The 16,614-nt window shown below is 31.9% G+C and overlaps 1 protein-coding gene across 19 annotated transcripts in view; it reads right to left on the bottom strand.

The window, feature by feature from the left end:
• EYA4 (EYA transcriptional coactivator and phosphatase 4) overlaps positions 1 to 16,614 on the bottom strand; it is a 378,081-nt gene that overhangs the window by 50,455 nt on the left and 311,012 nt on the right. For 14 of the 19 annotated variants that reach the window (XM_056818816.1, XM_056818809.1, XM_056818808.1 and 11 more), the window contains 4 exons: positions 15,961 to 16,040; positions 12,521 to 12,704; positions 3,377 to 3,513; positions 1,969 to 2,052 (listed from right to left, as the gene is read on the bottom strand). In XM_056818816.1, coding sequence (XP_056674794.1) covers positions 1,969 to 2,052; positions 3,377 to 3,513; positions 12,521 to 12,704; positions 15,961 to 16,040 — 485 coding nt within the window. The remainder of the gene's footprint in view (positions 1 to 1,968; positions 2,053 to 3,376; positions 3,514 to 12,520; positions 12,705 to 15,960; positions 16,041 to 16,614) is intronic. The other 5 variants (XM_056818814.1, XM_056818813.1, XM_056818820.1 and 2 more) reach the window with 1 other exon arrangement.

Genomic DNA, 16,614 nt, shown 5'->3' with positions numbered 1-16,614 from the left:
TGGAACTGAGTGTGGGAGAGATTAGGTCTGGATCTATACCTCACACCCTACACCAAGATAAACTCAGAATGGGTGAATGACTTGAACATAAAGAAGGAAAGTATAAGTAAATTATGTGAACACCAAATACTATACATGTCAGACCTTTGGGAAGGGAATAATTTTAAAACCAAGCAAGACATAGAAAGAGTCATGAAATGTAAAATAAATGAGTTTGACTACATCAAATTAAAAAGTTTTTGTACAAACAAAACCAATGTAACTAAAATCAGAAGGTAAGCAACAAATTGGGAAACAATCTTCATAACAAAAACCTCTGACAAAGGTTTAATTACTCAAATTTATAAGGAGCTAAATCAATTGTACAAAAAAACCAAGCCATTCTCCAATTGATAAATGGGCTAGGGACATGGCAGTTTTCAGATAAATAAATCAAAACTATTAATAAGCACATGAAAAAGTTTTCTAAATCTCATAATCAGAGAGATGCAAATCAAAACAACTCTGAGGTAAAAACCTCACACCCAGCAGACTGGCTAACATGACAGCAAAGGAAAGTAACGAATGCTGGAGGGGATGTGGCAAAGTGCGGACATTAATTCATTGCTGGTGGAGTTGCGAATTGATCCAACAATTTGGGAGGGCAATTTGGAACTATGCCCAAAGGGCGATAAAGGACTGTCTACCCATTGATCCAGCCATAGCACTGCTGGGTTTGTACCCCAAAGAAATAATAAGGAAAAAGACTTGTACAAGAATATTCATAGCTGTGCTCTTTGTGGTGGCCAAAAATTGGAAAATGAGGGGATGCCCTTCAATTGGGAAATGGCTGAACAAATTGTGTATATGTTGGTGATGTAATACTATTGTGCTCAAAGGAATAATAAAGTGGAGGAATTCCATGGAGACTGGAACAACCTCCAGGAAGTAATGCAGAGCGAAAGGAGCAGAACCAGGAAAACATTGTACACAGAGACTGATACACTGTGGTATAATCAAACTTAATGGACTTCTCCATTAGTGCCAATGCAATGTCCCTGAACAATCTGCAGGGATCAGGGATCTAGGAGAAAAAACACTATCCACAAGCAGAGGACAAACTGTGGGAGTAAAAACACTGAGAAAAGGCAACTGCTTGACTACAGGGGTTGAGGGGATATGATTGAGGATGTAGACTCTAAATGAACACTCTAATACAAATACCAACAACATGGAAATGTGTTTGGATCAAGGACACATGTGATACCCAGTGGAATTGCGCATCAGCTATGGGAGGGATGGCAGGAGCTGGGGGGGAGGGAGGAAAAGATAATGCTTTTTGTTTCCAATGAATAATGTTTGAAAATGCTCAAATAAAATAATGTTTAAAAGTTAAAAAAAATGCCCCACATATAAATTTTGCAAAGTACTTTCCTCACAATAGCCCTATAAGGTAGCTAGAATAAATATAATATCCATTTTACAGGGGAATAAATTATAGTTGGGAGAGGTTAAATAACTCAGGCATGACTACAGAACCAGTAAGTGTCAGATTGACGGCTTGACTCTCAGTCTTTTGACTTCAACAGTATTTTCCCCCACATTTTTTATTGCTAGGAAGTATACAAATTAAGCAAATTTGAGAACTAGCTCTTTAAATAGTCATGACAAGGATAAGAAAAATTTGTTTCTTACTGTAGAAGGATATATGTCATTTTGAAGATAAAAAGAATGACTTGCCTTCTTTTTTAAATCTGTTTGAATAGTAAGAAGCACAGGCAGGAGAAGAGGTATCTGTAACTCACTATTTGTATTATAAAAGTTGCATACTCAAGTTAAGGACAACAAGCCTTGATAAAGAAATAATTAAAATATTGTTCTGATAGGTCACAAATTTAGCATCTATAGAAAAGAAGGTCATGAAATAAAATATGACTATTTGAAAACAAAATGATGGCAATAAGATAGAATCTTCTATTAATTCCTTACCTTGCCATACTTCTGTGCATAGGACCCTGTAAGCAGTGAGTGAAAAACGATGATGGTTTCATCCAAATCCCAGACAAATACACGCTGAAGATATAAATGATAAACATCAACACATAACAGTGTTCTGGGAAAACAGAAATCCCTTTACAAGTAGAAAATCACCATGCTTCATAGATGAATATAATCTTGACACTGCATCATGGAAAAATATTTCACCTTTTTAATTTACTTTAAAATTAGTAAAACATAACCTCTCTAAGATCTGAGGAGCAAAAATAAACCTCAAAAATGACGTTTGAAAGTAACTTTGATTTAAATAGGTAACAGCACTTATATATCTACTTTCATCATTCACATCAGTTCAAATAAAAAATCTGTGGAGCAGATCTGAATTATTTTTCCAATACTGCATGCATATACTTTAAAAGTACAAATGAAGATGAGAATTGATGTATGTATGAAAAAGTGTTGTAGAAATAATTTTATAAGCTGTAGAATTTGGACTTTAAGTCTAGGAGTAGACTTGTTAAAAGAAATCTATGGGAAATTCTCTTGATAGTAGAGAATCATCTTGTGAAGTAAATAATTATCCCTTAAGTTATCTCTGGATTAATTTTTCAGAATTTTTATATAATGTTCCTTCTCAGGCAAAGTACTTAATGCCAGAGAAGGAAAAAAAAATGTACATTATTAATGACTCAGCTCAGTATTTCCAATATAGGTTGATTCTGCAGGCTTTGAGGGGGTCTAGAGCTGGAAATAGACTTTAGATATAATCTACCAAACTTTTTATTTTACATCTGAGGAAACTGAGGTACAGAGGGAGGTTTAGGCCCTCTAACTCCAAATATATTGCTCTTTCACCAAACCTTGCTGCCTCTCCTCTAAGTTAACTTCAATTGAAAAATGATGCACTGATATGATTTTACAGCTATGTAAGTCTCAAACTACATAGATATATACATATACAGATTTATATGAAGTTCTAATATTTCACATATGTACTTTTGGAAGGTATATTTTCCTTAGTTTGCAGGTTGAACTTAGCTCATGAAATGCTGGCAATAAATTACTTTTATGATCTTGAAATACTGAATGTGATAATCAGAAAAATGACCAACAAACAGACCTCTGTTTTTGTCTTTTTAAACACTGAATCGGAGAAAATAATTTCTCAGGGCTAGAAGTAATAAAGTAAGATCACTTTCAAGTTATCTTGATTTTGTTTTATTCATTTATAAAGGATGAAAGCCCTAAATTGTGCCTGCTCCAAAGTAGATAAACAACTATACATCAGGCTTTTGACAGAAGTTCGTTTTCAACCATTTAACTTGCAACTGTGCTGTAGCTTCACAGAAGGCAGAAGAAAACTTCTTTTTTACAATTCATCAATTAAAAGAGGGCATACCTCCAAGTCACTGTCTGGTGGAGGTGATGGATTATTCTTCCGGCCTCTTCCTCGGGACTTTGACCCAGAACTCCTACATGTTCTCTCATCAAGGTCTTTGATGGGTGTGGAAGGGCTCTGCACTGTATCAAAATCTCCTGCAAACACAATCATGCATGTCAAACCAGTGTTTCATTTTGAAATAGGAACAAGCCCTCAGAAACGACAGAGGTTAGTGTTCATATTAGCAAATGACATTATCAAAGGAACCTCCAAATAACAATAATAAAGGATTACCACAGTCAACGGTCTTCTTGTTTTACTTCATATCTAACACAACAAAAGGATGCACAGTAACCCTTGGTTTTGCAATGGAATTTAACATGCACCAGAAAGTCCCTTACACAATATGGCAATACAAGCAGAAGATATATCAGAATGATGTTATCCATATGACCTATGAGCAACCCTTTGGAGTAGTTTTTGTTTTTCAGTAATAGAATGGCTAAAAGCATTGATGTCAAGATTCTATGTTGACCATGTCAAAATAATAACATGATCTCCAAACAGATGAGACAGGTCAAGTTCAAGATGAACTTGTAAATGCAAAACATCAAACACAAAGTTTGACATGCCTTTCAAAAAGTAATTTAATGAATCTAATTTTTAATTTAAAAGTATTCTAGCATAAAAGTAAAAAGTACTTTTGTTGACCTACATCCTCACTTCTCCAAAAGAATCTGCACTGGTTTTATCCTGCCTACCTATCTTTCATAGTATATTTACTTTGCCCTTCTACATTATCATATGATTTCATGCTGTAAAATGTACTCAGTTTTCCAACAAATACATATTCCTATGTAAACCTCACACAGAGAGAAGGAGTGTAGACGTAGATATCAAATGTATTTTAGGCCCACTGCCTGATTTCCTTTAAGCCTTACATCTTTCACAATTATAAATGTGGAGACATGCCAACTCTGAAAAACAAGGAATAGCAATAATTCTGAAATTCTTGTGAATAAAGGTCAATCTTAGAGACTTTTAGGTACTAGAAAAATGATTTTCTTTGTTGACACAAGTAAACTTGCCTTCAGTTTCAATTTATTTTCTTTCAACATACTTAATATGCAGCATCCTTATGTATCAACCATATAATTTTCAGCCAAAATATTTCTTTGAGCCACAAACATTTCTGGAAAAGAAGCAGTGGCTGTAACCATTATGATTCCACTGAATGCTGTCAAAAATATTTCCTATCCTTACTTTTACTTTGAATTTTGTGCAGTGGAATCTGGGAAAAAAGAAAATCTTTGGAGAAAAATAAATGGAAATTTTTAGGGAAAAATTGATTAATAACATGTCCATGGTTGCAAACATGATCATATACTTTTGATAACCTATCATATTTTACCATGACTTCTCTTTAACCCTCTGAATTTTTCTGTGTTCACTATTCTTTGTCTCACCAATGTTGTAGAGGATATTGCCAAGCTAAAGTCAATTCAACAAGCATTTATTAAGCATCTTCTACATGTTAAACGGTGTTAGGTGTTAGGAATACAAAGGCGAAAATAAAAAAAAATCCCTGTTATCAAGGAAGCTTGGACAGCAAAGGATAGAGTGCCAGGCCTGAAGGCAGGATGATTTCTATTCCTGAGTTTAAAATCTGTCTTTAAACACTTACTAGCTATGGGACCCTGGACAAGCCACTTAATCCTGTTAGCCTCAGTTTCCTTATCTGTCAAAAAAGCTGAAGAAGAAAATAGCAAACCACTCTAATATTTTTGCCAAGAAAATGCCAAATGGAACCAAGAAATGTCAGGTATGACTGAAGATGGAATACACAATGGCAACAACCATAAATCAAGGAGGATAGGGAGACATGATGGACACACTGTAAGTGAAGCTATACAAATATAAATATGTATAATAAAATAATAAATTAAATGTAATTAAGGGAGGCAAATGGAACACTACAATCTGAAGGAATGAGGAAAGGCCTCTTTCAGGAGGGAACACTTGAGGTGATCCTTAAAGGAAACTACAGATTCCAAGAGGCAGTGTTGAGATTGAGAACATTCCATATGTGGGGTATAGTATATAACAAAGGGAGGGAGTCAGAATTCAAAGTACACCAAAACACAAATATGAACTTTTATATTCATTATAACTGATGTTCCAAAATGATATAACCAGTATAATTTTTAAAAGTTTATTTCAATGTGAAACATCTTTAACTATCTAAATTTGTCATTTTTAATTTAGACAAAAATTACTTTTCAACAAAGTGATTTTACATGGAGCTTGATGATGATGAATGCCAAGAATCCCTGACTAATATATGATCTATACTATTTTTAAAAGAGAGTATTTGTTTAGTCATTTTAATCTATATTTTCCTCTTCATGACCTGATTTGTGGTTTTCTTAGCAAAGATATTGGAGTAGTTCACCATTTCCTGCTCCAGCTATTTTACAAATGAGGAAACTGAAGCAAACGAGGTTAAGTGACTTGTTCAGGATCATGCAGCTAGCAAATATTTGAGGCATATTTTCATGACTCTAGGCCTTGCACTTTATCTATTCTACCACCTACATGGCCATAGAAGAGTATACATGGTTGTAGGAATTTGCAGATAAGTGTTAACAGGTACTTATCTTCATTGGAGATTTTTCTCCATCTTCTTGCCCTACATCACGGCTATAAATTTATAATTTTGTGGTTAACTATATTGGCTAATGTTAATGTTTATTTCGACAATGAATTGGAGTTTTATTTTTTATAAAAAGAAAATGAATAAGAAAGATATGTGCAATTATTTTTCTATTAACTATAACAAACTGGACTATTGGGTCCATGAGACTAGAACCAAGACAATAAGGTCACATCATTACTAGAGGACTGGACTCTGGTTAAAACCCAACTGTCTGAGTAATGTGACAAAACAATGATATCTCACTACAAATCAGTTGGTCAGATGAGCTAGCCAATTATGCATCAGGACTATAGAGAAATGGAACACACCGATTTTAACTTTTAATGGGAAGGGAAGGAATAGGGCTGACCATGATGCATTATTTGGAAAATAGAAAGTTGGTTAGGATTCTGTGAGAGGAAGAAGGAAATCAACAAATTTAAAAAAAAGAAATTTTAAATACATAACTAGAGATTAAAAGAATGATAAAATAAAAAGGAGATACCAAAAAAGAGATTGAAAAGCATCAAATGACAAAATATATACTGTTGTCTAGGTATAGAAAATACCTTTCCCATTCCCAACTTATTTTGCATTTTGGGAAAACTCATATATGCTGGGAAATACTATTTATTTCATTTTTTTTGTATAACATTCCACTCAAAATTAATTTAAGCTATGTGATACAGTAAGTGGGATCTCCATATGTTCCTATTACTGATTTCTCTTTAAAATTATATATGAAAATAATTATTTTATAATATTGATTTCTAGCTCATTTTAGCATTTTAAAGTTTCAGGTAAATATTAAATTTTTCCCATGAGATTTAAATGTAACCTTATCTTAGTTAACTAAATGCTTTATTTCACTTTGGTCATATAATTTTTCCATGGGAAAATTTTATTTACTACATCATGAAATAGAAACAAAAATGATTGCTGAGAGATAAGCAATTATGAAATTATATAACATTGATCAAATAAGAAATTCTTCCCTTAAATGTGATTTTCATGTAGCTCAAAATTCCAAGTTTAATAAAATTTAATTCACAGATAGGAAAAAAATAATTAGGGAAATCAATTTTCTAATCTACCAAGCATAATGTTATAGACAGGTATACTTTTTAAAACCAAAAATGGTAGTTATTATTGTGTTAATTATATTACATATAATTATCTCATAATTTCTTTTAGAGTGAAATATATACATTCATATTAATTTGCTTTGCACTTAAGTTAAAGAAACCATGACTATTTATCTGCTTCTCCAAAACACAAACTGCTATAATTTTAGAATAATTAGGTCTCATGTCAAAAAGCTATTCACTCCAAACATATCAGAATTATTGCGCAGTCTAAATCAAGTGCTGTTTTTCAATACAAATAGTCATTCAAATTTAATACTGTTAAATTTGTTGGTTGTTAAAAACTTTGGTTGAAAAAATCCCTTTGGTAGAATTTCCCAAGATCAGTCATTATGGTCTTTTAAGCCTAATTTTAGATGTCCCTAATATCAGCATAGCTTTGTTTCAAGAACATTACCAAAAAGCGAACAGACAGAGGTATATAACGATTTCTGGAGGTATGTAAAATGATCACCACTATGAGGGAAATTCAGTAGAGCACTGGTAATTTCCTTACTCAAGAGTAAGCTGAAAATAAAATCTACCCCAAGCCAAAGTCATAAAGTCAGAGATATTGAGTAGAAGGAGGAAGAAGGTAGCTGCTACAAGAGCCAGCACCTGAACAGTAGCAAAGCTTTCAATATATACTGAAAGCACAACATTTACTGATTCTAAATCGTGGGTGGAATCTCAATAAACCAAAGATCTCTGGCACCTGATGGCCATTACATTGACTGATGGGATTTATGGTAGAGAATAATGAAAGATGATTATGAATACATTAAAAACAACTAAAATACCTATCATATAAAAAAGTCAAATAAATTTCTTTCTGGTTATTTCAGCAAAGAAAGGCTAGCCCAAACAAATTAAAGTGTTGTCTAATTTATTTGACAATGAGATCAAAAAATACCAAATGTACAAGTAGGAAAGGATATTCTAGACTTAACATGTCTTTTAAATCATCTCTTATGGCAACTAACCCAAGTGGAATTTTACTGGCCCTTTAGACTTGAAGGATGTTCTCTTGTCTTTGGATAAGAGAGTAAAGGCTAGAATTTGAGCTCAAGTAGTCATTAAACATTTGGTGATGCTTTTTTTTTTCTTTTCAATCAAACAAGGTGAAAGTTGTTCATTCCAGTTCCTGTGCCAAATTCCAACTCAAGTAATTACAAGTCACATTTACATTCTCTCTGGGAATAGGGGGAAATTAAAATTGCTTTGGGATTTAGAATTTTCACCTTCAATGACAATGAATATTAATGTGGTCTATCCATTCAAAATTACTATATATTTCTATTAGAATCAGTACTTTCTGCCCATTATGGTCCTAAAGTAAGTTACCATGAGACTCTTTAGCAGTTATTGTTTTTCTACTCAAGAGACTGGGCTTCATTTCAGCAGAGTGAAGTGATCTCACTATATCTCTTACTTCTCTTGGCATGCTTTTGAAGTTTTAATTAGCTAATGAGCTGTAAAGTGCATTGAAGTCATCAGGTAAGAAGCAAAATTTTTCCAAATTACTAATTGTGCTTAATTTCAAAGATTTTAAAAGTACATTTGACAAAATAGAATTTAGGAAAACACACTCTCTAGCTTGTGTTAATAATTTGATCTTTTAAAAATATAATCTCAACTCTAAAATATCTATAAAAAATTACATGTTAATGGCAGTCAGAAATCTTTAAAAAGATAATAAATTACAAGGGATGTCCTTAATTACTGAAGTCCTATTTCCTTAAGTATTTCATAAAACTGCCTAATAACTAAAGCAAATAGCTGAATGCTATTTATAATTTCCATCCACTATTACTCATTACCAATGGACTTATGTACCAATATAGTACATAATTGCATAATTATACTTTAATCAGTACTGTAGCTGCACTTTGTATGTTCTGGGTACTTACATTTATTACAGTAGGATAATTTTAATATCAGATGACCAACTATCTTTTACTGAGCCCAAGTTATGTTTCTGTTTTAAATATGTTAGAAGCCAGTAGAATTATTTTTTGAACAAATATAGAAGTAATTATTTCTTTCCAATCTTTTGCTGTAACATATACACTTGTTTTAAATGGGAAGCATGTTAGTTTTGCTCAACTCTTCAAGTCAATAAAAACCATTCCTAGTGCAGAATTAGTTTAATTTTTTGATATAGCATTATTGCATTAAGTAAAATCAAACTTAAAATGTCTTTCATTGGGTAAAAATAGTTATAGCATTTCCCAGAGGAAAGAAAGACATTTTAAAAACTATTACTAGTTAGAGAAAAATAGTCTAATCTATTACTAAAGTAATAATAGGCAATGATAACTTTTTAAATCTCAAAATTATATTAACCATGCTACTAAGCATCAGTAAGCAATGATAACCCAAAGAGATTATGTTTTACATTCAATAGCAAATAATTTCCATACTGAAATTCTTATGAAAGACAGTTCTATAACACAGAACTAGATAATAGCAAGCCAATGCATATATGGAATTTTTGTACATATTTATCTGTACATAAGCTTATAGATATACATATATTTACTGAATAGATACATGTACATAATATATATATATATATATGTATTCACTACATTAGACTGCTTGTTTTTGTTGATGAATAAAAAAACAAATGTTTAACCAAAAAAATCAATCAGTGTTTCCTTAATAGAAGTTTAACTGTCTAAGTAAATGAGAATAATTTTTTGCAATTATGACATTATTTAAGAAAAACGAAGCATTTTCTCCACTCAGATCACACCCTACTACTACTAATAATAATCACAATGACCATAATACTAATAAAATTTTAATATAACTAAGTTTTACAAAGCACTTTCCATATATTAGACAGGTAAGTAAACAAACAGAAAGTATATGTGTTTACTTAATGGCAGAAAGAGTTCATTCAAACACATTTTGCTAGTCTTGCCTTTAATTCTGCTCTGTTAACTAGGATTGACAGTAGCTAAGAGGTTTTGTCCTCCGGAACACCTATCTTACTCTCCTCTCAGAAGTGTCAATCTCAATTAGAATTGTCATACACTTGGCATTCAGTCACTAGCTCTCATGGGCCAGTGTAGATATGATTCTTATAACTGGAACATTAGGTAAATGAATGAATATTTTGATTTGAGGGTGATAAAGATCTCTTTGCCCAGAGAATTTACTGGACCTTTCCATTGGTCTTCCATGGTGTCAGAAATTCCAACAAATAGTATTTATTTTAATTAATGCTATGAAATATTCTGTTTGGGGGGAAGGCCAGGTTTTAAGCTAGTATCTTGTATTATAAATAAATTAACCCTAATCAGTTCATTGAGTAACTTATTTGTCATCTAAAGAATAACAAAAACTAAGAATTAGAAATGTTATGTGAGGTCAAAAAGTCCAGCATACAACTTCATCAAGAATCCTGCCTCTAACATATCTGACTGTTGGTAATCTAATTTTTGCTAAATGATCCTCTGAAAGTTCACTACATCTCAACTGCAAACTACTGTAGTATCTTTGCCAAGAAAATCCTATGGACAACATTGGAGTGTCATGATCTGAATGAATGAATTACTGAATAACAATTGTTAGAAAGTTTTTGTTTTCACTGAATGGGAGTATTCCACCTACTGCTTACTAAGTAATATATCGGTTATTTCTAAGCAATCCAGCAAAGTTTAATTTTATGTCCTCAATAAGTTTTATCGTTACCAAATCCTTCATTCAATCCTTTTATAGCACAGTGTCCCATCTTATCACCAACTTGGCCACTCTCTTATAGAGAGAGGAAGCAGATATAAATTAAATACTACTTATACACACTGAAAATGTTTAATAAAACACTTCATTTTAAAATTTATACCTCCTATATCAAATATGTAAATATCAACTAAAATGTTTCACTACTGATTTTTTTTGTCCTTCATTTTTGAAAAGGACCAATAATCTAACTTGTGCATGAATTGGATTTATGTGAGGCAGAATTGCACAAAGTTGTCAGCCTTATTCTCTTTTCCTGTCATATAAGTCTAGTGGCAAAACAAAAGTCAAGATATTTGATGACAGCCAGGGATGCAGTGAATGACCTTGATGTTTTCCATGTTTGACTATGCTCTAAGTGTTACACAGCTCCTGTTTCAGCTGCCATCATGGCCCTTATAACAAACTATTCTCATCTGTCCATTCCACTGGAGGAAGTCTACACATGCTTGAGTTAGAGACCCTGTTAACATCAGTTACCCTCAATATGGTGAAGCCTATCTGCTGAGTTATTTTACTAGGGTGTGACTACTGTGAATTCTATAACCTCTTGGAGCTACAAGTGAGAGTTGAGTGTCAGGTGTACATCAACGGTGAATGAGAAGCCCTGAAAAAAGTTATTATGTCCTCATTCTAGAGCTACTAGTCCTCTTAGACTCTAGGTCTATGACCTAGACCATCCAAGTATACATATGACTTTTTCCCACTGGTATCAAAGAAATATACTTTATATTTTACTTATATTTTAATACTTTAATACTTTTGCTTTTAATTTTTTAATTTTATTATTTATATATAATATATAATGCAATATAAATAATAAAATATAATATAATATAATTAATATTAATTAAAATAAATTTGCTTAAAAATACCTTTAATACTATTGCTTTAGAGTTCTAGAATACAGGACATAGCTTAAAGCTAGAATAATGGGTGACCAAAATATATGTTTGAAATATACAAGGTGTGATTTTTAGTTACATATCTTAAAATAATATTGTATGCTGGATAACCAGAGTTGTTAATAAGATAAACTACATTACAAATAGCAGAGCCAAAACCAGGACAAGGCAATCAGGACTTCTCTCTAGGATGCCAAATTTTAAAGGTACTAAAAGCACCTACATTCTTCCATATCATAAAAAGAACAGAGTTTAGTTCTAGTTAACAAGAATAATCTTCTAAAATAGTAAGATATTAAACAATGGTCTAGGGTAGATTTCTTCCTAGATTCTGTCTTGCTTGCCTCAATTGGAAGATGTCTCTCCCTTTCCTCAGTTGAAAGTGTATACTGGATGACTTGCCCCAGACAAAAATATCTCTACTTATAACTTATCAATTCCCTGAAAGATCTATTCCTTTTTGGAAAAAAACGCATACACTCATATTTACCCTTGGAATTTTATGATTACTTTAATTGTTCTCAACAAAATAAAATATTCTCTTGAAATAGCTATAGAAATGTGACATCTGTCCTAAGGTTATTGGCATAAGTCAAAGCCAGGGTTAACTTCTCAATGATTTCAATCATCATTTTTAAATGTGTCCTGCATTTTAGTATATACAACAAAATATATGAAAGTATTTCACCTGAATGGAGATCTGTACCTGGTTGACTAGTCAGTCCAGGGAGAGATTCCTGCAGCTGATATGTTGATGAAGATGAAGATGTGCCATCAGCTGTGTTATTTGAAGTCATATATGCTCCATACGTTGATGCTGAATAATACTGTGCATATTGGTTTTGGCCAAAGGCTGTATATGATGGATAATCCTGAAACAATAATTGAAATGTATTAACTGAAATTATTGCTCTATACCAGTTTTGGAGAACTTATGTCATATATACCATAGTTTGTTGTTCCCTTCTCCATTGGCATGCATCTGAGGACATTTCTCATATTACCCACCCTGCTGGCTAGCAGCCTAATGGGAGCTCTTCTTCCCTCCCCTGTCTGGGGTAATGTGGGGTGTTCACATGCAATGTGAGGATTGCTATTTGGGTACTTGGTTTCTAAAAGTTTCTCCATCACTGCCTATACCAAAAGAGTTAAGCCTAAATTTAAAAGTTTGTCACCAAAAGGTTGGACAATAGGTGATATGTCTTTTTTCCAGCTTTAGAAACTCAAAGATTATTTGCTGAGATATAGTACCAGTTTCTATGTCAGTGTAGCTGACATATGACTAAAATTGTAGAAATATTGAAGAAATAATTGAAGAATAAACTATTTATATGCCCATGTTTCAGAGCTTGAAATAACACCTCACTATGTTAGCTATTATATTTTATAGTTGCTGTATTGTTATGTCTTTACTGTATTTTTATTTTATACTCTTGATTGTATTTGTTGCTGATTCAACATGCCTTTGGTCTTCTTTGGTCTTCAGCAGAAGTCCAATGTGTAATATCACTTCTAAGAGAAAATGGGATCTACTTTCTAGAGATCTACATTATAATGGATATATTTTTTCACAAACAGATTGTGATGAAAAGTAAAGACTGCATTATACACAGCAATGCATAAAATAGCTGGTTTTTCCATGTATGTGGAAAATGTATATTATTCACTGATGACACAGGAAGTTAAAATGTCACTCCGTCACTTTATCTGTAGGTCTATTGTATGTAATGCAATTGCTGACAAATTTGGATGCAATTTTAAAGACTTAAATACAGTGAAAAACTGATAGTTATATATCCTTAATCAACTTTTTCTATGAATATCCCTTTTTCATGATAATGTAGAATTTTTACTAATTTGAAGATTATAACTACAATGTTAGTGATTAGAAAGCTAAATAAAAAATAAAAAGTAAATTTATCATAAGTAATATTCTTATCAGAGTTTTCTGGGATGCTGAAGGAAGGAAAAATCATTTTGTGCCTTCATACTAAAATATATTATAATTGATAATTTGATTTTTGAAAGAATATTCAAATATCAGACAATACCATATACTTATAGCAATTTTATCATGCATGTTTGCTTGATATGAAATTTGAATTAAGACACTTGTTTATCCACTTGAACATATATATCTGCATAATTTCACCTCTTATATAAATATAAATATATAAATATATATTTGTATAGACCATGAATCATATAGTCATGGAAAAATATTCTAAATTAATTACATAAAAATTTCTAATTAAAAATTTTAAATTAAAAATAAATTTTAGAAAAGGATAACCAGAATGGGCTGAAATTTTAAGTAAAAGTACTCATAAAACCCCTTTGTTCATATTCCCAAAGGGCTTTAAAAGACTGCCTTCCCTTTGATCCAGCCATATCACTGGTGGGTTTAGAGATCATAGGAAAAACAACTTTTAGAAAACTATTTATAGCCATGCTCTTTGTGGTGGCAAAAAATTGGAAAATGAGGGGATGCTCTTCAACTGGGGAATGGCTGAACAAATTGTTGTATCTGTTAGCCCTGGAATACTATTGTGCTCAAAGTAATAATGAACTGGAGGAATTCCATGTGAACTGGAACAACCTCCAGGAATTGATGCAGAATGAAAGGAGCAGAACCAGGAGAACATTATACACAGAGACTGATACACCATTGTATAATAGAATATAATAGACTTCTCTGCTAGCAGCAATGTAATGATCCAGGATATTTCTGAGGGACTTATGAGAAAGAACCCTATTCGCATTCAGAGGAAGAACTGTGGGAATAGAAACAGAAGAAAAATAACTGCTTGATCACATGAGTCGATGGGGATATGATTGGGGATGTAGACTCTAAATGTTCACCCTAGTGCAATTATCAATAATATGGAAATAGGTCTTGATCAATGACATATGTAAAACCCAGTGGAATTGCACTTTAGCTGTTGGAGGGTAGGGAAGAAGGGGAGGGGAGGGAAAGAACATGAATCATGTAACTGTGGGAAAATATTCTAAATTAACCAATTAATTAAATAAAGTTTTTCAATTAAAAAGAACATTATTCAGTCTAAAATGAGTTACAATCTTAACTGCCATATAATTAGTATCAACATTAGTGAAGTGAAATTTTACTTTATCACTTAAGAACATTTATTCAGAATTTGTTTGTCTAATGACTTCTATAACCAAAAGCACACCTGGAAGCCCAGTAATCAAGCAAGAAAAATATCTTTACACTAACAAAATGGATATCAAAAATTCCTCATACTTACATAGACAGTTTCTCTTGCACTTCCTTCCAATAAAAATTCCTTAAGCCCTTGCATGGTGAGAGAGTTCTTTGGGCCCTCACTTTGAGCCTATCTACTCTTGATTTACCCAAATTCTAACAAAATTGAACGTCTTTTATTCTAAACCCATGGCAGCTAATTTGCAACAAATTAGAATGGAGAGAAGGAGTGCTAAAAGCACACACTCAAACTCTTTTCAGAACTGAGAGTTAGAACACTGGTTTTGGAGCCAAAAGACCTTAGTCATGTCCTAACTTTCTACTTCTTACTTTTGTGACCCTAATTACTTAGATTCAATCCCCATATTTTTGAAATAAAATAAGGTTCCTTGCATGGATAAATTATGAATTAATAACTAAAATAATATATTAAAAAAGGATACAATATTTTTTTAAAGTCACATAACTCTAGAGCTCTTTTTATGTAGGGACAAACATATCTTGATTAAGTTACTCAGGATCTAAAGTTATCTCTTTGATATGGTTCAGTACATATAATGATCTCAAGGTATTAAAAAGGTTAAATTGTGGTCAGTATCTACCATTTAAGATGCCAAAGACTATATGTAATACATATTGGAAAATACATTTAAAATAAAATTAATAAAATGATGAAATTTGGGGCCTAAACAGTGGAAACTTTTAGTCCCTCATGAAGAGCTTTGTAACTGAAAACAACTCTTTCTCAGGATGAAAAATAAATATAAATTTTATTGTTCTGAAGATTCATTCATATAAGAAAGCAAATAAAATATTAATATGCAGTTATATTGTAATCTGAATAAATTTTATCAAATGCAATAGTCTTTATTAAAAAGTTTTTTTAAAAAAAAACCTCATACCTGCTGTGAGCTACTGAAATTCGTTGAATTAGAAACAGAATTATTTGCATAAATAGTGGATGATGGTGCAAAACTAGAACCTAGGAATAAAAAATAGATAATGTTTTAAAATCATTTCTTATAATAGCATGAAAATATTTCACTTTTAGAAACTATGTAAATTTTAGATAAAATATAAATTAGTTGTAATATTTTATTACATTAAAATATGGAAATATCTTTCCAACGTTTGTGTTATATTTTATATGCAAGTTTAAAGAATTTTTAAATTGTCTATATTATATCATTATTTAGCATCTCTTCTGTACAAGGCTTACATTCCTAAGCATGAACATTTTGGAATTGCACTGTTATGACTCAAAAATTCCTCCAAATCTTAAGGATTCAGAGTCCCTAAAATGCTCGTAAGCTCCAAAGTACAGACTCAACCTGAAATTATACCAATAAAGTTTGTTTATGAAAAATGATAAGAGCTCTCTAAGACTCCATAAAAATGTATATTTGCATAACATATTCATTTTGCCTACAAATACCAAACATAAATGCTTTATCTAATTATTTCTGTGGCTTTTATCTATTAGGAATTATGGGAATTAAAATGATTAATATAATGGGAGGAGAGAGATTGGGGGAGAAGAAATGGAACAAAGGAAA

Source organism: Monodelphis domestica, chromosome 2, assembly GCF_027887165.1.
Source record: "Monodelphis domestica isolate mMonDom1 chromosome 2, mMonDom1.pri, whole genome shotgun sequence".
NCBI classification, from domain to species: Eukaryota; Metazoa; Chordata; class Mammalia; order Didelphimorphia; family Didelphidae; genus Monodelphis; species Monodelphis domestica.
The sequence above is the reverse complement of the archived record's forward strand: the minus strand, read 5'-3'. Positions and strand labels throughout refer to the sequence as shown.